This window comes from Odontesthes bonariensis, chromosome 12 (assembly GCF_027942865.1).
Source record: "Odontesthes bonariensis isolate fOdoBon6 chromosome 12, fOdoBon6.hap1, whole genome shotgun sequence".
NCBI lineage: Eukaryota > Metazoa > Chordata > Actinopteri > Atheriniformes > Atherinopsidae > Odontesthes > Odontesthes bonariensis.
In genome coordinates, this window is record NC_134517.1 from 7,660,303 (window position 1) to 7,682,977 (window position 22,675).

General features: G+C 40.5%; 1 protein-coding gene across 1 annotated transcript in view; it reads right to left on the bottom strand.

The window, feature by feature from the left end:
- Positions 1-22,675, bottom strand: part of LOC142396085 (insulin-like growth factor-binding protein 2-B) — a 41,496-nt gene that overhangs the window by 10,983 nt on the left and 7,838 nt on the right. The window contains exon 2 of the mRNA XM_075478622.1: positions 9,106-9,257. Within this exon, the coding sequence (XP_075334737.1) occupies positions 9,106-9,257 (152 nt within the window). The remainder of the gene's footprint in view (positions 1-9,105; positions 9,258-22,675) is intronic.

Sequence of the window (22,675 nt, forward strand, 5' to 3'; positions counted from 1 at the left end):
TGTGTCATCTGATATCCTTCTCACATTGTCCTCATCTCAGTGTCCAGAGGTACTCCTATCTTTGGATGCTAAGCCAGCTTTTGATCATGTACAATTATTTGCTGTATGTTCTAAAGTGGTTTGGTTTTGGAAATACTTTTATTTCTTGGGTTAAATTGTTGTATACTTACCCTCTGGCTACAGTTAAAACTAATAACACTTATGAACCAAATTTTCTTCTTTAGAGTAGGACTAGACAGGGTTGTCCCCTACTTCCATTAGTTTTTGCACTGGTAATGGAACCTCTTGCAGCCAACATTAGGCAGCATACAAATAGTAAGATCTTCAGAGCAAATCAGGAGCACAAAATCTTCTGATATACGGACGATGTCCTTCTCTATATATCTGATCCTCTTAGATTTATCTTACATATTCTTACTACCCTCAAAGCTTTTGGTAGCTTCTCTGGCTTCTTCTTTGTCACTTGGACAAAAGCGGGGTTCTAACCATTAATATAGCTGCCAGATCTCATTTAATTCTTTACTATTCAAAGTGACCAATAACAGACTTTATCTTGGTGTATCAGTTACAAAGTCAAACTCACAACTTGTGGAGGCCAATTTGACAACACTTCTGAAGCATTCCTAACAGGATCTTACTCACTGGTCCATGCTGCCCTTATCATTAGCTGAGCGAATTAGTATAAGTAAAAAGAACATAATAATTATTTCAGCATACTCCATGTTTCCTTACAAAAACATTCTATACAAAGCTTGATAGTGTTGTTTAATCTTTTACTTGGAACAATAAAATACCTAGTATAAGGAAGCTGTTTCTACAAAGACTTAAACTATATGGTACATTTTCAGATATACTAGATACTAGGGCTGGGCGATATATCGATATTTAAGATATATCGATATATTTTTAAATAAGATATGGAATTAGGCCATATCGCATATATCAATATACAGACATCCCAAGTTCCAAAAACTAATTTCAGGGAGATGCTTATCGAACACCCCCCCCCCCCATTATACCTATTTTATTTTATAGGCTAATTTTATTTATTTAAATGTGCACCTTATGGAGCTTTGTTATACAGTGTGTATGTTTACATTTTATAGTGAGTTTTCAATAAAACTACTCATATTTGGCTTTGACTTTGACTGAGCATTTCATATCACAGCTCTCACTTTGCGGAAAAAATATCGGGATATATATCGTATATCGATTTTCAACCTAAATATATCGGGATATGACTTTTGGTCCATATCGCCCAGCCCTACTAGATACACATCTTCCATAGATTTTCCAGGCTGGTGACAAATTCAATCTGGTTCTTGGGGTCCAATCTTACTCTCAGCTCTTTTGTGTTATTCTATTCCTTTAAATTCGTCCCAGACCTGCCAGAGCCCAGTAGTACTGTGCTCCCTAAAGATCTGGTCTCAGTTTCGTCAGTTTACGCTCCTGTCATAGCCAAACACCTACGCCATGTTGCCAAAAGTATTCGCTCATCTGCCTTTAAATGCACATGAAATCCCATTCTTAATTCATAGGTTTTAACACGACGTCGGCCCACCCTTTGCAGATAAAACAGCTTCAACTCTTCTGAGCAAGCTTTCAAAAAGGTGTAGGGGCGTGTTTATGGCAATTGTTTACCATTCTTCTAGAAGCACATTTTGTATGGTTTAGAAACTGATGTTGGATGAGAAGGCCTGGCTCACTGTGTCCACTAAAATTCATCCCAAAGGGGTTCTGTCAGGTTGAGGTCAAGAGTCTGTAGAGGCCAGTCAAGTTCTTCCACACCAAACCATCCATGTCTTTATGGACTGCACAGTCATGTTGGAACAGGAAGGGGCCATCCCTAAAGTGTTTCCACAAAGTTGGGAGCATGAAATTGTCCAAAATCTCTTGGTATGCTGAAGCAGAGCTCCTTTCACTGGAACTATGGGGCCAAGCCCGGCTCCTGAAAAACAACCCCACACCATAATCCCCCTTCCACCAAACTTTACACTTGGCACAATGCAGTCAGACAAGTGCCGTCTCCTGGCAACCGCCAAACCCATACTCCTCCATCAGATTGCCAAATGGAGAAGAGTGATTTGTCACTCCAGAGAACGGACCTCCACTGCTCTAGAGTCCAGTGGCAGCGTACTTTGCACCGCTTTGCATTGCACTTGGTGATGTATGGCTTGGATGCAGCTGCAGCAATGAAAACCCATTCCATGAAGCTCTCTACGCATAATTCTTGAGCTAATCTGAAGGCCACATGAAGTCTTGTGCGCACTATGCTCCTCAGATTTTGCTGACCCCGCTCTGTCATTTTACGTGGCCTACGACTTTGTTTCCGACTTGCTGTCGTTCCCAATCGCTTCCACTTTGCTACTAAATATTCCACAGTCAACTGTCAGTGGTATTATAACAAACAAATTTCACGACTGGACTTGTTCCACAGGTGGTATCCAATCACGGTACCACACTGGAATTCACTGAGGTCCTGAGAGCGACCCATTCTTTCACAAATGTTTGTAGAAGCAGTTTGCATGCCTTGGTGCATGAATTTATACACCTGTGACCATGGAAGTGATTGGAACACATGAATTTAATTATTTGGATGGGTGAGTGAATACAATATAGTGGAAATATAGTGTATTTCAGTGGCTTAAGAATGTTGAATATTGCTATATAAGGATGGCATCTTCATGTCATTTGATTAGCTTAGACAGGAGTTTGCTTTACCAACACATCATTTTTTTAGATACCTACAACTCAGACATTTTATACAAAATCACTTTACACAATTTCCTTCATTACCACAGACATCATCACTTTTTAATCCTAGAAACCCAGCCTGAGGTCAGGGGAACTAACAAAGCTGTACACAAATATATGTCAAATATATATATATATATATATATATATATATATATATATATATATATATATATATATATATATATATATCCATCCATCCATCCATCCATCCATCCATTATCTTCCGCTTGTCCGAGGATCGGGTTGCGGGGGCAGCAGCTTAAGCAGAGAAACCCAGACGTCCCTGTCCCCGGCCACATCCTCCAGCTCTTCTGGGGGGACCCAGAGGCGTTCCCAGGCCAGCCGAGAAACATAGTCTCTCCAACGTGTCCTGGGTCTTCCCCGGGGCCTCCTCCCAGTGGGACGGGCCCGGAACACCTCACCAGGGAGGCGTCCTGGAGGCATCCTAATCAGATGCCCGAGCCACCTCATCTGACTCCTCTCGATGCGGAGGAGCAGCGGTTCTACTCCGAGCCCCTCCCGGATGACCGAGCTTCTCACCCTATCTCTAAGGGAGAGCCCAGACACCCTGCGGAGGAAACTCATTTCGGCCTCTTGTATTCGCGATCTCGTTCTTTATATATATTTGATATATATATATATTTGTGTATATATATATATATATACACACAAATATATGACTGCATTCTAGTCCTCAATATTTTAATTGTAATCAGCAATTTCAGGTCTAACTATTGGTCCCTGCCCTTTTATTGGACTCTTTGATGTACCATTAGAAGATTTCTGAGTTGTATGAGCTTATCGGCTTTGTAAAAATACATGGACCAAAAAAAAGAAGCTGGTCAGCCTGATAGTCATTTTTGTAAAAATTATATTCTTGTTAAAAAATCTATGAACCATGATGTAGGCGCTCAACATGATGCACAGCTTCCAAATAATTTCAATACCAAAGTTTTGTCTTGAATGGAACATAGTGACCAGTCTGTCCAAGTAGCAGTTTCTTAGCCTACTTTGTTTATCTATCTTCCTGATACACCATTCAGTCTGTCCAATAGGTTTTATGTGCTTCAGACAATTTACAGAAAGAAAGAAAAAAACCAAACACACCTCTTAAAATCTATAAGGTTTCCTATTGGAATGAGTGGACTCCAGGATAAATTGCCCACAAACACACATATATGTGGAAGTGAGCCATGAGCCACCAAATTTGTGATGACTGGGCACCTCTATATCCTTTATTTAAGAGACCACTGCCCCAAGCCAGAACATCCTCAGATCCTCATATCATGGATTCTACAAGATGTTGGAAATTTCCATCAAAGTACATCTTCATTTATATCGTATTATTTTTACAAATCTGCAGATCTCTTATTCTGCCACATCCCAAAGCCACTGTCCTTGTTGTAATGTTCACAACACCAGTTTTGAACAATAAAAAAATTATCATTCTGGAATTAGCCAGTAGAAATTGTAGCTGTCAAAGGACGCACATGCTCATCGAGACTTCTGTGGCATTCAAACAAAATAGAGTGGTAGAGATGTGTCAAGAGAAACATTTTTCCCCACACCATCACCCCCCATCAGCAACCAGGACTTCTGACCATAACGTCACTGGATTTATTCAGCTGATACCACATTTTGAACCATCATCTTCAATCTCAACCGAAATGGAGATCCATCAGACGATGTTTTCTCCAGTCTCCAACTATCTAGGTTTAGTGAGCCTGTGTGCACTGCAGAGTTTCAGTCGACCACAAAACTGAAAGGCTGGACTCCAACCAGACCGGTCATTCTCTTTTGACCTCTCACATTAACAAGGACTTTAGCCTACAGCTCACTGCTTGTTTTTCACATCATTCTTCTGACTAAACATTAGAGGTGAAAAATCCCTGACTCTTTCAGACCAGCCTGTCTGCCAACAAAAGTCATGCTGCATTTAAAGTTTCAGAACACACATTTTTATCTCCATTCCTGATTTGACGTGAACATTAATCCAAGCTCCTGACCTGCGTGACTTCATCCATTGCACTATCACAAGACTGAGAAAGTGCATGACTGAGCAGGTGTACATGTACTCCTAGTAAAGAACACAGTGAGTATATTGAAATATATATATCACCGAGTCTTGGCCAACCCCAACTGTGACACCATAGCCCATATTTATATACAGTTCTATGACCTCACAAGACCACCCACAACGAAGTGCATCCATGCTTGACACCAGCCGTCTGAAGTTCCTCCCCTCAGCCAGCTGCTCGACTCCTTTCACTGCACTCTCTATTGTTGCTCTTAATGATCTTGACATTTGAATTGTATACGACTTATTATTTTTCACAATTTTATTTTGTTTTGCTTTTCTGCAAGCAAGTGAGTTATATGAGAGAGAAAGTGAGTTAAAATATATCAGTGTTTGCATTTTTGAGACATACTGTACTATGGGTATCCACATGAGTAGCCCCCTGGGCAGTAGCTCATTTGAATGAAACAGAATATCTGTGCTTGTACGCCATCCCATTGAGGATTTTCAAAGACTTTTTTAGTTTTGGCAGAGCTGTATTTGATTCTGTGAAATCTTGAGTGTTAAATAATAAGAGGGGGGGCTGGGATCTGTAGTCTATAGAATGCAACTGCCAACGCATTTTCCACTGTGCTTAGAGAAACAATCACAACATCATAATGCTGAGGTTTTATATATCCGAAAATTATTTTAAAAAGTGTTTGGTACTTACAAAAGATTAAAATGACATGACCACAACATCAGATGAACATCAACACTTTATATATTTCGCCATGTAATGTATTCAACTGCAGAAAAGTCCACCCTTACTGCTTCCATGTGACTTGAGAGGGTAGCAGCTTGATGCTGCTAATTTGTCCTGGATTAACTAATCGTCAGCAGGTGTGAGCACCTATATAAAAGCAAAAGTTTTGGCAGTTTTCTGGTCGGGAGCATCAGGTGTGTGTTAACGCAATGGTCTTAGAAAAGTATCTGTTGCTGCCCATCAATCTGGGAAGGGTTCTAAGGCCATTTTCAAACAATTTGGAGTCCATCATTCTACAGAGAGAAATTTAACTCACAATTTAATAACATCAAGATGGTTGTCCATCTTCCCAGAAGTGGACATCCCAGCAAGAAAATGCAAGAAAATGTCAGACTCTGCAGGCCTCAGTTAGCATGGAAAATGTTAAAGTTCATGACAGCACAATTTAAAAAGATTAAAACGAATGCTTAGAATTAAGGCCCCACCGATTATCGGCCCCACCGATATATTGGGCCGATATTTAGCATTTTGGGGATATCGGCATCGGCCATACTTTCCATAAATTTCCACCGATAAGTTTATATAATTTTCACAACCAATTTTGCAGCCGTTTCGTTCTGAACGCTTCTTCTGCTCTCGCCACTTTGAGTTCATTAGCATTGCCCCGCCCGTCACAGCATCTCATTTGTTTGGCACACGGAATACAACTAATCAACACGCAAGGCTGCAAACGGTTTCATGGCGGTCGTGGCGCAAGTTGGGGGCGGGGTGGCTACTGAACGCTGTGAGCGGTTTCAAGGCGGCTGCGGTGCAAGTGGGGCCACAGTGGTGGCAGTACTACTTGAAGCAGAGAGAACAAACTCCCTTCAAGGTAAGCATATACGAAGCCTTATCCCCTGCAATAAGTCACAAACACACCAACGTTGCAAAAGCACGGCACCACAACGTCTTTATTAGTGTAAACAACTAGTGAAAATGGTCCATTTGATCTGTGTAACGACGCAAACCTTTAGCTCACGTAAGGATAACCAGAATGACAGCGAATACTCCTCACTGAAACGGTTGTCCATAAAGCAGTCTCAGCATAGTGTACAGTCATTTTTAAACCCCCACATGGAAACGTGAACGTGTCTGTAGTTCTACACGAAAGGAATTGTATCTCATGGAGCCCATCATTGACAGACGAAAGGGGGATCCACTCCAGTTTTGGAAACAGCATGAGGATCGCCTCAAGCTTCTGTCAAAACAAGCCAGAAGGTTTCTTAGGCGCGCCACCCCCATCTGTACCCAGCGAACGGGTCTTCAGTGAGATCTCTGAAATTTACACAAAGAACAGAAAAAGCCTCACTGGACAACACGCAGAGCAACTGTGCTTCCTCCACTACAACATTCTCCTGCTAAATTGGCAATATTAGACTTGAGAATGGGCATTAAAGCATCCTAATGTAGTTGGTTCATTGTAAAGTTGTACAGAGATGTTTATGTTTATTTTACTGTTTAAAAATGCTATAAGTAGCTCCCTACACTTGATTTTTAGTTCTCAGTCAGTTCATTTTCTATTACTTCTTAATATAAAAATAGCATATATTCAAGTATTCTCATAGCAGGGAGTGATTTATTTTTTTTATTGATAATTATGTATTTATATTATTATCTTATGTCCTTTTTATTCTAAGTTATGTTTGGCTTTATTTTACAAATGCTGCTGGCAGCTCCCTGCACTTTTCATTTTTACAATTAAAAAGACTTAATGGATATGAAAGTTTGTGTCAGTGTGTGCTATTTTTAATTTATCGTGAATAATGTTTCTATTGATCGGTTGCACATATCGGTTATCGGCCTCCCATTTCCATAATTATCGGTATCGGCCCTGAAAAAACCATATCGGTCGGGCCCTACTTAGAATGCTTGCTTATAATTGAGAAAACCAAACACAGCATATTGGCACAAATACCTCATAGCAACGGTCAAAAACGGCGGTGGAGGGGCTGATGATTTGGGCTTGTTTTACAGGCACATGACAGCCATCTGGACACCTGCGGCGACTGCATAGTGTAGTGGTAAGATTGCTGCCCTTCCTGTGGGTGACTGGAGTTTGAATCCTGAATGAAAGATACTACCTCCAATATGGGTCCTTATGCTACCTGCCTACCAGGGATATGAGTGTAAATTGCTTTGGATAAAAGCATCTGCCAAATGCATGAACATAACCTTACAGTGATTCCATGAATTCTTTGTCACCCAAACCTTCTGGAGTCAAACATGAGGCCATTTTCAGCAGAATGTTTGAAAAATAAAAAAAAATAAAAATCAAGGTGTTGACCCAGTCCAGACCTCAACCTGATTTTGATGCTGTGAAGTTATTTTTGAAAGCTGATCATAAATGATCACCTGCAAACCCAAATGAACTCATGCAGCATTAAAAAGAAGAATGAGACAAATTTTGTCCACAATATTTCAAGAGACTGATAACATCATACAGAAACAATTACATGAAGTAATCTCTACTGAAGGTGTTTCTAGAAACTGTTTAACACACTGCTTCAGACTGCCTCTTTAAGTCTTGGTTAAATGAATAATGGCACAATGTAATACATCATGAGTTTTTACATTTATCCAACTTTAAGACTTGGTAATGACCAGATGATTTTTCTTTTTTCTCAATTTCATCCAGATACCAAAAAGCTCAACATTGAAAGAAGATGTACTTTCTTTTAGATGATGCAAAAGAGTGTCAAACACAAAGCTTGCATTTGTTAAGGGTGATATTCAGAGCGTAAAGGCTGGACACCTCAGCATGTCAATTTGTTGTATTATTGTTTTAAAGAAAAGGCTTTATGGTCTAAAGATTCTACTGTACGTATACACACACATAAGTGTGTATGGTATGATTAAGCCCATATTATTAGGGGTGGGAGGGGAACATCCGGTTTGATCCAGCTCTGATTAAGTCTCACAAGCTTTAGCTTTATTTTGATACCAAGATGGTTTACACAGAGTTTACAATTGCAGAGAAATACTCAACTTTTGGGCATGTCATTTTCAAGCAGGAACCCCAGAAAGACTCTTGGGGCTAAACCAATTAACATGAGTGGAAAAAAAATCTGGCCTCATACAGAATAACATCCATTAAATGTGTCATTGTATGTACCCTGTGTGTGTCTGTCCATGTGCATCTGAGCCAAAGAATGCCCAGAGGAGGGCACTACTGTAACAGGCCCTCACAGCACATCACTTATGTTGTGTCATTGCTGGCTTTTGATGGTCAGATTGAGCATATACACACCAGCCTCCCATGCACAACTACAGTGAGCCCACATGGGAGACAGATGACACTGTGAGAAGAGTGAAAAGAAAGGTAGCATATGGACCCTCACATTTATAATTCATATCATATCTATCAGAAGTCTTCATTTTAACTACCTGCTGCAGTGTCTATGTAGCAGTTATATGAAGCTGCAGGAGGGTTTACAACATAGAGTTGTATAAGTTTTACATTTGAAATTCATAGGAACACGTATATACACAAATCCACAGAAAGACAATCACATACAGATAACAGTGAAAAATAAACTTAAGGCCTGACCTGCAGCTTTCTCTGGGCTCGGTGATCCTCTGACTGATGTATCCTCATTTTGGTTCTGCGGTCATTCTGGTGTTGCTTCCTGGCAGACTCGTGCCAAAACCAAGCATCTATGGTTGGTTTCTTGCCAAATGGATTTTCAGTCCCATGCACCTCTAGAAAAAAATAAAAACAAATAAAACAGAAACATGAAAACCAACTTAGACAGACAGTTTATTGCATGCAAGTGTTAAAAAAAAGGGACTTTTTGAAAACAGATTTTGGGTACAAAGACCATTTAAAGCTCATGTCTCCTGAGGCTTTGATCATTCAATACTTAGTAAGTTTGTAAAAAAGATGCTTTTAATAGACACACACAAAGCTTCCTTACAATCTGCTTTCTAAAATACTTATATTCATCAAAATATAATGTTTCCATAATCACAAGCTGATGTTATAAGTAGCCATTTTTCTTTTCTCAACAGGGTTGGGACAGGTACAACAAAACGCTGGAAAAGTAATTAGTGCTAAACACAAAGCAGGAGGAACATGCTGGAACTAATAGGTGAATTGGCAACAGGTCAGTAGCATGATTGGATATAAAAAGAGCACCTTGGAGAGACAAAGTCTCTCAGATGCAAAGATGGGTAGAGGTACAGTGGTCTGCAAGAAACTGTATCTACGAATTGTAGAACTTCAGAACTTGAAGTATTGAATATTTAAATGTTCCATATTCTACAGTATATCTAGGGCTGGGAAACGCTTAAAATCTTTAATCTAATCAATCACATGATTTCCCTGATTAATCCCAATTAATCGCATTTCTACGCAAAATCCAAAAATAAATTCAAAAGTAGAGTATATCCTTTAGCATTTAGTTTTATTTTAAATGTACTGCCATATGAATGAAAGTGCCATAACATTTGTTGTGCAAACACACTTTTAACATCACTTTTAACTGTCTGTTTCGTTGAATGACTTGCTGGTATTAATTGTGTGATTTGCCTTTAAGTGATTTTTTTAGACTGGAACTACTACGGTGATAAGACAATTCAACTCGGCTGTAAATGCAGGATTTAAAAAAAATTGTATTCTGAAATACGTGCTTTTATGTTGAAACAAGTAAAACAGGAAGTAGCACCGGTTAGCTCCGTTAGCTTCACACAGAGACCGAGGAGCACCTGTAACGATGACGGTACCTGCTAGTTAGGGACCGAGCAGTGAAACTGCAAGGACCCTATTGTATCTGTAAGGTTATTATTATTATTAGGGACCGAGCAGTGAAACTGCAAGGACCCTATTGTATCTGTAAGGTTTATTATTAGGGACCGAGCAGTGAAACTGCAAGGACCCTATTGTATCTGTAAGGTTTATTATTATTATTAGGGACCGAGCAGTGAAACTGCAAGGACCCTATTGTATCTGTAAGGATTATTATTATTAGGGACCGAGCAGTGAAACTGCAAGGACCCTATTGTATCTGTAAGGATTATTATTATTAGGGACCGAGCAGTGAAACTGCAAGGACCCTATTGTATCTGTAAGGTTTATTATTATTCTGTTCTTTCTTTCTTTCTTTCTTATTCTTTGCAAAAGGTATGCGAAAACTCAGGAAATTTTGCGAGCGCCACCTGCCAGTCGACGACATGAAAGAATCTAAACTTTATATTTTTGGGAGTCGCTCATTGACTCTGTAGCGCCCCCTATAATGCTTAAAAATAGTCCCCATCACTCGCCACAAAAAATTAAGTCGCTTATAACTCCCACATACATTATCCAATCTGTTCCAAACTTCATATGGTGATTGCTGGACCCAGCCTGAACACGTACAGATAAAATAGTGACATCCACCTATAGCGCCACCTACTGGTGGTTGGAAAAGTCTTTTTTTTTCCACACCTCGCATTTGATCAAACTCCTCCTACATATTTAATGCAAAAACCTTCAAACTTGGCCAGGTAGCTCTTAAGACATGGGGGGAGAAATTCATGGAGAAACTTTTTCAAACCTCAAAGGGCGTGGCCGTGGCGAAGCCTCAAATATACGACTCGCCATAAAAAATTAAGTCGCCTATAACTTCCACATACATTATCCAATCTGTCCCAAACTTCATATGGTGATTGCTGGACCCAGCCTGAACACGTACAAATAAAATAGTGACATCCACCTATAGCGCCACCTACTGGTGGTTGGAAAAGTCTTTTTTTTTTCCCACATCTCGCATTTGATCGAACTTGTCCTACAGATTTAATGCTACAAACTTCAAACTTGGCCAGGTTACTCTTGAGACATGGGGGGAAAGAATCATGGAGAAACTTTTTCAAACCTCAAAGGGAGTGGCCGTGGCGACGCCTCAAAGTTATGACACGCCATGAAGAATTAAGTCGCTTATAACTTCCACACACATTATCCAATCTGTCCCAAACTTCATATGTTGATTGCTGGACCCAGCCTGAACGCGCACGTATAAAATAGTGACAACCACCTATAGCGCCACCTGCTGGTCGTTGGAAACGTCTCTTTTTTTCCAAAACTCGTATTTTATCAAACTCCTCCTACATATTGAATGCTACAAGCTTCAAACTTGGCCAGGTTACTCTTAAGACATGGAGGAAATGAATCATGGAGAAACTTTTTAAAACTCTGAACGGTGTGGGCGTGGCCAGTCGGTGAAAATCGTGTGATGGCGTTTCTGATTTGAAAGCCTTATCATCATTGCAAGATCATGAAACTTGGCACACACGTCCAACCTGACGACCTCGTATGTATGTAAAGGGTATCGTGTGTGGGGGCGGAGCAAAATGGCTCAGTGGCGCCCCCTAAAAATTTCCAAAAACCCCTCCGCATTGGGGTTATTATGTGCTCGTACGTACGCAGAGGGTATCGTGCGTGTGGGCAGAGCTGCGCGACTACGGAGTCCAGCGCATGCCACAACGTGCGCACATCCAACGTACGCACACCTCGGTCCCGCTCACAGCTGCTTGCAGCTTTCTAGTTATTATTATTATTATTATTCTTTGCAAAAGGTATGCGAAAACTCAGGAAATTTTGCAAGCGCCACCTGCCAGTCGACGACATGAAAGAATCTAAACTTTATATTTTTGGGAGTCGCTCATTGACTCTGTAGCGCCCCCTACAATGCTTAAAAATGGTGCCCGCAATGGGGTTAGTTTCGCGTAGGACGATGAAATTCGGTACACTCATTCATCATATCCAGACGCACAAAAAAGTCTCATGCCGCCACGGTCCCACGTCCACAGGAAGGCGGCCATTTTGGATGGAAAGTGCGTTTTCGTGCCATTTTTGACCGATTCCACGACTTGCATATGATCGAACTCCTCCTACAGATTTAATGCTACAGACTTCAAACTTGGCCAGGTTACTCTTAAGACATGGGGGGGGGGAATTCATGGAGTAACTTTTTCAAAACTTAAAGGGCGTGGGCGTGGTGACACCTCAAAGTTTGATGACTTGCCATCACTCGCCACAAAAAATTAAGTTGCTTATAACTTCCACATACGTTATCCAATCTGTCCTAAACTCCATACGGTGAATGCTGGACCCAGCCTGAATGCGTACATATTAACATAGTATCATCCACCTATAGCGCCACCTGCTGGTGGTTGGAAACATCTTTTTATTTCCACAACTCGCATTTGATCAAACTCCTCCTTCATATTAAATGCAAAAACCTTCAAACTTGGCCAGGTAGCTCTTAAGACATGGGGGGAAAAATTCATGGAGAAACTTTTTCAAACCTTAAAGGCCATGGCCGTGGCGACGCCTCAAATTTCTGACTCGCCATAAAAAATGAAGTCGCTTATAACTTCCACATACATTATCCATACTGTCCCAAACTTCATACGGTCATTGCTAGATCCAGCCTGAACGCGCACATATAAAATAGTGACATCCACCTATAGCGCCACCTGCTGGTGGTTGGAAACGTCTTTTTTTCCCCACACCTCGCATTTATCAAACTCCTCCTACAGATTTAATGCTACAACCTTCAAACTTGGCCAGGTTACTCTTAAGACATGGGGGGAAAAATATATTGAAAAACTTTTCAAAACTCTGAACAGTGTGGGTGTGGCCATGCGGTGAAAATCGCGTGATGGCGTTTGTGATTTGAAAACCTTATCATCGTCGCAAAGTCATGAAACTTGACACACACGTCCACCCTCTCAAACTCGTACATATGTAAAGGGTATCGTGTGTGGGCGGAGATAAATGGCTCAGTGGCGCCCCCTAGAATTTTTCAAAAACCTCTCTGCATTGGGGTTATTATGTGCTCGTACGTACGCAGAGGGTATCGTGTGTGTGGGCAGAGCTGCAGCTCCAGCGTCCAACGCGTGCCCCAACGTATGCAGATCCCGACATACGCACACCTCGGTCCCGCTCACAGCTGCTTGCAGCTTTCTAGTTAGGGACCGAGCAGTGAAACTGCAAGGACCCTATTGTATCTGTAAGGTTTATTATTAGGGACCGAGCAGTGAAACTGCAAGGACCCTATTGTATCTGTAAGGTTTATTATTATTCTTTCCGATTCTTATTCTTTGCAAAAGGTATGCGAAAACTCAGGAAATTTTGCGAGCGCCACCTGCCAGTCGACGACATGAAAGAATCTAAACTTTATATTTTTGGGAGTTGCTCATTGACTCTGTAGCGCCCCCTATGATGCATAAAAATGGTCCCCTTAATAGGATTACTTTCACGTGGGACGACGAAATTCGGTACACTCATTCCTCATGCCCAGACGCACAAAAAAGTCTGGGGTCACCATGGTCCCACGGCCACAGGAAGGCGGCCATTTTGGATTGAAAGTGCGTTTTCGTGCCATTTTTTGACCGATTCCACGCCTTGCATAAGATCGAACTCGTCCTACAGATTTAATGCTACAGACTTCAAACTTGGCCAGGTTACTCTTAAGACATGGGGGGAAATATTAATGTAGAAACTTTTTCAAAACTTAAAGGGCATGGGCGTTGCGACGCCTCAAAATTTGATGACTCGCCATCACTCGCCACAACAAATTAAGTTGCTTATAACTCCCACATACATTATCCAATCTGTCCCAAACTTCCTACGGTGAATGCTGGACCCAGCCTGAACGCGTACATATTATCATAGTGACATGCACCCATAGCGTCACCTGCTGGTGGTTGGAAACATCTTTTTTTTTCACACCTCGGATTTGATCAAACTCCTCCTACATATTTAATGCAACAACCTTCAAACTTGTCCAGGTTACTCTTAAGACATGGGGGGAAAAAATCATGGAGAAACTTTCTCAAACCTCAAAGGGCGTGGCCGTGGCGACGCCTCAAATTTATAACTCGCCATGAAAAATTAAGTCGCTTATAACTTCTACAAACATTATCCAATCTGTCCCAAACTTCATACATTGATTGCTGGACCCAGCCTGAACGCGCACATATAAAATAGTGACATCCACCTACAGCGCCACCTAATGGTGGTCGGAAACGTTTTTTCACACCTCGCATTTGATCAAACTCCTCCTACATATTTCATGCTAAAATCTTCAAACTTGGCCAGGTTACTCTTAAGCTAGGGGGGAAGAAAACTCTTGAGAAGCTTTTCCAAACTCTGAACGGTGTGGGCGTGGCCAGGCGGTGACAATCGTGTGATGGCGTTTGTGATTTGAAAGCCTTATCATCATCGCAACTTAATGAATCTTGGCACACACGTCCACCCTGATGACCTCGTACGTATGTAAAGGGTATCGTGTGTGGGCGGAGCAAAATGGCTCAGTGGCGCCCCCTAGAAATTTTCAAAAACCCCTCCGCATTGGAATTATTATGTGCTCGTACGTACGCAGAGGGTATCGTGCGTGTGGGCAGAGCTGCGGCTCCAGCGTCCAGCGCATGCCCCAACGTGCGCACATCCCAACGTACGCACACCTCGGTCCCACTCACAGCTGCTTGCAGCTTTCTAGTTTATTTTTATTTTATTACTCCATGCTTCGTGGTGTTTGCTGTAACTGTGTGAATGTGATGCATAGGAGAAGTGGAAGTTAAAGAATCCTAGTTTTGATCGTGAAGATTGCCTCCTGGGAATGACTCTGCCGTTGGTTCAGAAGCAGGCCAAAGTGGCCAGTATTACTTTGATTATTTATTGGTACCAGAGACAATGCTAAGAATGCTACTTCTTTAATGATTACAACAACTAATGTCGTGAACCGGAGTCTCACATCCAATCAATGGGCGGCATATTGGCAGTGTTTACAGATGACTTTGGTTCTGTCGACTCCGCCGTCTGGAAGAACTTTAAAATGAAAATGTCAGAGTAAAAGCTCCGTACCCTTCTCCATGTTTGGTGGATCCGCCAATTACTTTCTTTTCCGGTTCCGCAGCAGAAAGCAACAGAATTGTACAAAATAAAAGCCTGTGAGCAACAGACTTTTATAATAATAAAATAAATAATAAAACCTGCGTTAATTCGCGATAAAATATTTATCGGCGTTTAATAATTAACAAGTTAACGCGATAATAACGAGTTAACTCGCCCAGCCCTAATTATATCACTAAAATATTACGAGAATCTGGAGACATCTTTGTCTGAAAGGGACACGAACAAAAATCAGTACTGCCCATGATCTTTGGGCCTTAAGGCAGCAGTACATAAAAACAGACTTGATTCTGTCATGGATATCACTGCATAGGCTCAGGAACATGTAATGAAATTATTGTCCGTGAACATGAAGCCCTGACAATAAATCGCACACTGTGCCACTGATAACTATGATGGTAAAACTTGTACAGTCGTGACACTGTTCCACAGAAAAACCAAGACAAGTGCAAAGAGTCAGTCACCAGAGCCCAGGCTCATGAGGATGCACATTTGATGAAGGCGTTTGTGCTGACTAAGAATTTTTTTTTCGTTCTGTTTTGGATACCTAACCTACCAGCCAGAGGCTTCTTGTGTGTGCGTAACTGTGTGTTTGTGTGAGGCTGTGTGTGTCTGTAATTAGCACTGAGGCAGAACTCAGAGGTTGTAAATCATGTCTGAAAGGACAACGCCCCCACAACCCATCAGCCCCCCCCTGCCGCCGCCGCCGCTGGCCATTCCTCATGGTTCTACACACATGCAATGACTTTCCTGAATGCTTCTCCTTGTGTTCACAGTTGTATGTGCACGTGTGTGCACACTCTGCCAGGTGGGAAACCTAAAATGAGTGATATTGTAATTTCTAGTTTATTTCTGTCAACCCTGCAGTTTTTCTGACCAAGTTTTGATTCTTTAAATTGGATTATTTAGCCACAGAGAGTGCTAAAGGCATATTCAAAAATGCATCAAAACTAATTCAATAACTGGATAATTAAATGTTTTAAAATGAGGGATGGTTTAGGATTTTTGTACAGTATTATATTGCTTTATTATAACAAAGGTTAATCATTTAGGAAAGAAGATAGTTCTCAAGCTGAGGTTGTCAGTTCACAGCACATAAGGTGTGCAAAGAGAAAAACATTTGGCATCGTTACACTAAGTGGCAAAATCAGTCTTTTCCTAATTACTTAAACACAGTTTTGAAAAGAAAGCCAATTTTGTCAAAACAAACCACAATTAGCACAACTACACACACACACACAAGAACATGTCTGATCTTTTGCAAAGTGAGACAGTACAGTCAAAACTCCACAAATATTTTTTTGGTCATATCGCACACAAGACGTATGTTATTACACACTGCTGTGCTCAACCTAAACCACTTAGCATTTCTACTTTCCAAATATTCAAAGAACACAGAGAATGTACAAAAATAAATTCCCTAAAAACACCACCAGTTCCACAGACTGATGGAATATTTAGGTTCTGTATTTCTCTCTGTGTGCTCAAGACAAAACAACCAGAAACCAATGTGGAAAGAACCTACTTCATACATCAAATCATACCTTGTCCAGATCCTGCAACAAGTTGGTAACATGCTTCCTCTGCGGTTCACATGAAAGGCATATGGACATTGGGCTTGCTTTTGTAAAGCTTTCATCATCAATCCAAGAAAAGCTCTTTTGGGGGGTTAGGTATGGTGGAAGGCATTGGACAATGATTTGGGGATGGTGATGAAACAAGTTTTAGATCAGCCTATATCAGTGGTGCTTTGTGCTGTACTGCATTACGGAATTGAATTATGGGCCTTTGGCTTTAGTTTTCTCGTGTGGCTTGCAGTGGAAAGCTGAGAACAGTACAGCTTTCTAAGCAGCCAATCATGCACCACTCAATCAAATTATTGCTTATCTGATCTTGTGACAAAACCCAGTTGCTACAATTCCACTTGGCAATCACAATCACGTGTTAACGCATCATATGAATTCTACCCCAGAGAAAGAAAGAACGCGCACAAATCCCATGACATTGATTCTACAAGTTGAAGTAGCTGGAAAAACAAAAAAAGACAGATTAATTCTGAGAAGCATGGACAAAAAATACAAGAGATGCAGATATTCACCGACACCAGATGTGCCTAGCAGTCGATTGTTGCCTTGGTGTATAAAGTCCCTAAAAGTCATCAATCCCAACATCCAGCTGAGAGCACAAGGTTAGAATAAACTTCCAGGTTGTGCAATATAATTGTCCATGAAAGACTCAACGAAGAGTTTGGACTTTAATTTAATTCTTATTTGTTTAACTATAAAAAAAAAAACCTTTAAAAAGGTTGAGGGGCAAATTGATGTTTTTCCTTCAGAAGTGTTGAATCCTACTGTTGCTATGTGTGTATGAGAAGTGAGTCAGGACATTAGGAATGTTGCATTGTCGTCAAGCAAGCTGAGGTATGAAAGTAAGCTTTTAATGTTTTCTGTGGTTGAGTGTTAGACCCTGTTTAGTAAAAAACTGTTATAAAAACTCATGACAGCACTCTGCAAGCAGAAAAAAACTGTATTTAGCCAACAGCTGTTATCTAAATGCTATGTTGTTGACTGTGTCTCAGTGCCATAGAAACAACCTGCCTAAAGCTGTTGGGAGGGTTGGCTTTGCTTTTAGCCTTTAAGCAAAGTTTTCACAATTCTCTCGTGGCACAGAATGAGTAATGTTTCTGCAGTGTTGCTTAGCATTAATTAATTTTCATATTCATATATACAATGGAGGTGTGTCTCAAATACTTGACTGGACTCTGATGGCCAAGAAAGTGACCTTGCAAAAATAATTGGTCTGTGCAAAAGTTCCTAAGGCTTGATCACTTCAAACGCTTTAGAGCTGGCAAAGCTACAGCGAGCTCCAGAATAATGAAGACTCCCCTAAGACATTTTGTAGTTCGCGCTTTCAACACCTGATGTTGCCCTGTGTCTGTGTGGTGGTGTTTGTAGTCTTAACCAAAGAAGATGTCTTTGTAGCTTTTGGAAGAAAAAAACAGAATCAGACTCAAAAGGCAAAAAAAAGTTTAATGTGATTCGTGTTTAACAAACATGCACTTTTCCTTTTGTCATAATTGTTCATGTACAGTATCACTTGTTTGGACACACCTTCCAATTATCTAGTGTAAACTAACTGTACACTAAAAAAATTGAGATACAAAAAGCGTCCTAAGATGGTCAATATGTTTTGTCACTCCAACTGAGTGCCTTGAGATGACATTTGTTGTATTTGGCGCTATATAAATAAAAATGAATTGAATTGAATTGAACTGTACTCTATTGGCGTATTTCCACTAGCTCGGCACGGCTCGATATGGCTCGGCACGGCTCGGTTTGGTTGTGTTTCCATTTACAACCGAGTATCACTTCGTGCCTCCTCGACGTGGGCGAGGTCGTCGTAACACGGCTGCGCGACCAGAACAACAACAACAACAACAACAACAACATACGAGGAGGATAGCATGGAGGACATCAAGGCGTTCGTGTTGCTGCTCACCCTGTGGCTTTTTGTCGCAGAGAAGGCAGGCGAAGAGAGCCAGAGAAGACTCCTGGCCGCCAGACAAAACAGTATTGAAAAGTGACGACACTCATCGGCCAATCAGTGGAAGGCAGTCGGCTGACGTCACGTTTTAGTAACGCTTCGGCTCGCTTGGAACCAAGGCTGAGGTGATACGGAAAATCTACCCGGTTGCAGGTACTGCGTGCTAGTGGAAACACGCAATAAGGCTACATTCACACTGCAGGTAAAAGTGGCCCCAAATCAGACTTTTTTGCCCATTTGTGACCCATATCGGATTTTTCTGAACAGCACATTTTTTTTTTTTTCAAATCAGGCCCCAGGACACGTGGTCTCAAATTGGATATATATCTGATGTTTTTCAAAGGGACCTCAGTGTGAACAGTCATGTTGCATTTCATCCAACTTTTACGTGATTGAAGCGAGACAGACGTCACAATGCTGCGCTGGAGGTGGAACGTGGCAAGATCAAATGTACACAACGAAACAAGCATGGCAGGCATCCTTAATGGAGCTAATCAGTGGAAAGAAAGTGAGGTTTTGGACTTTGTTAAATTCCTCAAAAATTTGTAGTCACATTTAAATCATAATGTGAACAACCACGCAAAAAAAAAATCAAACTCAGCAAAAAAATGGAATAGACCATTAAGGCCTGCAGTGTCAATGTAGCCTATTAGAGTGCAAACACAGTACCTTGACAATCGGTACATTTTTGTACATTCTTGTCCATACCTGTGAAAGACAAATTCTGCACTCCTAGTGAGAAAAATGTATTATGTTCTGGGACAAAAACACATTTTCAAAGTCAAAGAACCCTTAAATTCACAGACCAAAACCTTTTGTACTATCCATTCATTTTCTTTACCTGCTTCATCCTGTATTGGCAGAAATACATCCTGCCATTAAGTTAAACAGTTAGATGATTGAAAAAAAGCTCAGGATAAGCTAATAATAGTTTTGCCCATCTATTTACCTATACCTCTAGGTTATTAAAAGGGTAATCTATTTCCTCTTAGTTGTCAGTGATGATTTTGTACCTTTAAAATCAAACAAAGGTCAAAATTATCTATCTTAAGCACCATTTCTTTATTTCACAGGGTACTTTTCTGACAACTAGGTAGAAAATTGAGACCATTATTTCTCTCTATATATAATTTTATATTGTTTTTGGATTTCATGTCTAAAGTGCAAATTTGTAATATTTGAGAGAGTAACTTATAGTCGCAGTAAACCCATCGAACACAAAATGCTCTGGGAATCCCTTTTTCTTTCTACCATTGTTATAAAATAATGTGTTTAGATATATTCAATTTAAAATAACACTAAATATTTCTGAAAATTTGACCTCCATAAATTCAAATTTTCCGATCAAATGTCAACTCTTTAGTTTGTGCCATCTTTATAAAAGGTTTTGGTATCTTTGACCTCCCTGATTTGGTTTCACAACTCACAGCTTTCCTGCAAGAGCAAATGTAAAGAATGTGAAGTTGACATCACTCAAGGATTTGTTTAGATTTGATATTTTTGCTCGCTCTGAGGCGGTCTTTTGTATGCAGGAAACCTACATTATAACTGCAACATTGTGTTATGTGGCACAGGTAAAGGGAGAGTGTCCTATCAATATCTTGTTAGAAATTAAAGGTTCAGTGGTATGTGTATATATATATATATATATATATATATACATATATATATATATATATACCCCCTGAAGATCTACTTCTTTGATCTACTCTTTACCTCCCTGAAAAACATCCACATGTGCATATTACATAATGAGTCAATCAGGGCAGTGCCCTCTCATAGGTAACACACAGTAAACTTATCTATTCAGCAGAGGGTCTGCCTTGGTGTAACATCTCTTATCCTTTTTGACTGATTCATTTCTATTATTGGTGGTGTTTTCTTATAATTATTTTCAGATATTTGATTGTAAAGCACTTTGTTATTTTTTTATCTGTGAAAGGTGCTCTATAAATAAAGTTTACTTACAAATTTACTTAGTTATATCAGTAAGTGGGGCCATTTAAAAAAAAAAAAGATGTATGTAAGGCGATGTTTCCATTTGCAGAGCACCTAGTTAAAGGGATAGTTCGCCTCTTTTGACATGAAGCTGTATGACATCCCATAGTAGCATTGTCGTGCATCAACATTTTCTTACCCCCCGCTGTGTCCTGTGAGACGAGTTCCGGCCTCGTTTTGGTGTGGACGAAAGTAGTCCAGCTAGTTTGCTGGGGTCATGAAAATAAAGCGTTTTGCTTCTCAAAACAATATGCGTTCAGAAGAGTAATACATTTGCGTCACAGTATTGTTCTCCAGGAATAAGTCAGACCTCACAATCGTTTGGTGCTATTTTCTCTCCCTTCGTATCACTGCGCTCCGTTGGCATTACTTGACACTTCGAATGAGTCCACCCCGTATCTCACAGCTGCAGCTGTGGCTCCAACGTCAGCTGGGACCACTTCTCTGTCCCTCCTCTCTCTCTCTGCCCGTTCTAACTCCATCCGGTGAATTTCGGCATCTGTATATTCGGGTTCATAAAGATATCCCTTTTGCTCTGTGGTAAAAGGGATGTCTTCATCATTGGCATCATAGTCAAACATGGTTACGTTAACTTTCCGAGCAGTAAACACCGTGAAACAGGCGCGGCTGTCGGCAGAGCGTAGTGATACGAAGGGAGAGAAAATAGCGCCAAGCAATTGTGAGGTCTGACTTTTTCCTCGACAACGATTTTGTGATGCAAATGTATTACTCTTTTGAATGCATTTTTTTTTTTTTTGAGTAGCAAAACGCTTTATTTTTGTGACCCCAGCCAACTAGCCGAACTACTTTCATCAACACCAAAACGAGGCTGGAACTCGGCTCACCGGACGCAGTAGGGGGTAAGTCAATGTTGATGCACAATATTGCTAGTATCGGATGTCATACAGCTTCATGTCAAAAGAGGTGAACTATCCCTTTAAAGCCTCAAGGTCCAAGTTCCCCCAAGGTAGTCTGTTGAAGTATTGACAATGAATAAATTTGTTGTGCACAGTTTCCATCCTTTAGATTAGCAAGTCTAAAAAGTTGGGAAAAAATGTTAGACATATTTCCACTGATTTGAAGTGAATCAACTAGGCTGTGTAGTGTCACCAGAGGATGGCAGTTTTGACTCTGTTGCTACTGGTTGTAATTCAGTTTAAGAAGCAATTGTCCTATCCAGAAACAAAGGAGCAAAAAACAACTACAGGTACTGCAGGGGACATTCACAAAATGAAAATGGAGAGAGCTCTTCCTTAGGAATTACTGTTATTTCTTGGACTATCTGGGATATTATGTCATAAGACACAGGTTTATTGTTACACACGATTCGGTTCTGATTCGCCATAATGTGCACAAAGTCGAAAAACCACCTCAGGTGATCGTATAAACGTTATATGCACATTGATGGAAGATTTACATTGTTTATTTTTACTCTTTACAATCCACCTGTTCTTTTAAACATGTGAATCAAAACAACATTGGAAACAGCTACTTTGCCTGTTTGTCTCTGACTCTGCCCATTAATTACTTTGCAGCAATTTAGTGGTTTCCAAAATATGCTTCTGTTAATGATTTGAACCTTAGAAAAAAAGTATTTAAAAACTAAATTGTATTATATTTACAAATCTACATTTATAAATAAAGATGAAATATGTACATTATTTTTAATAATGTTAAAACATGT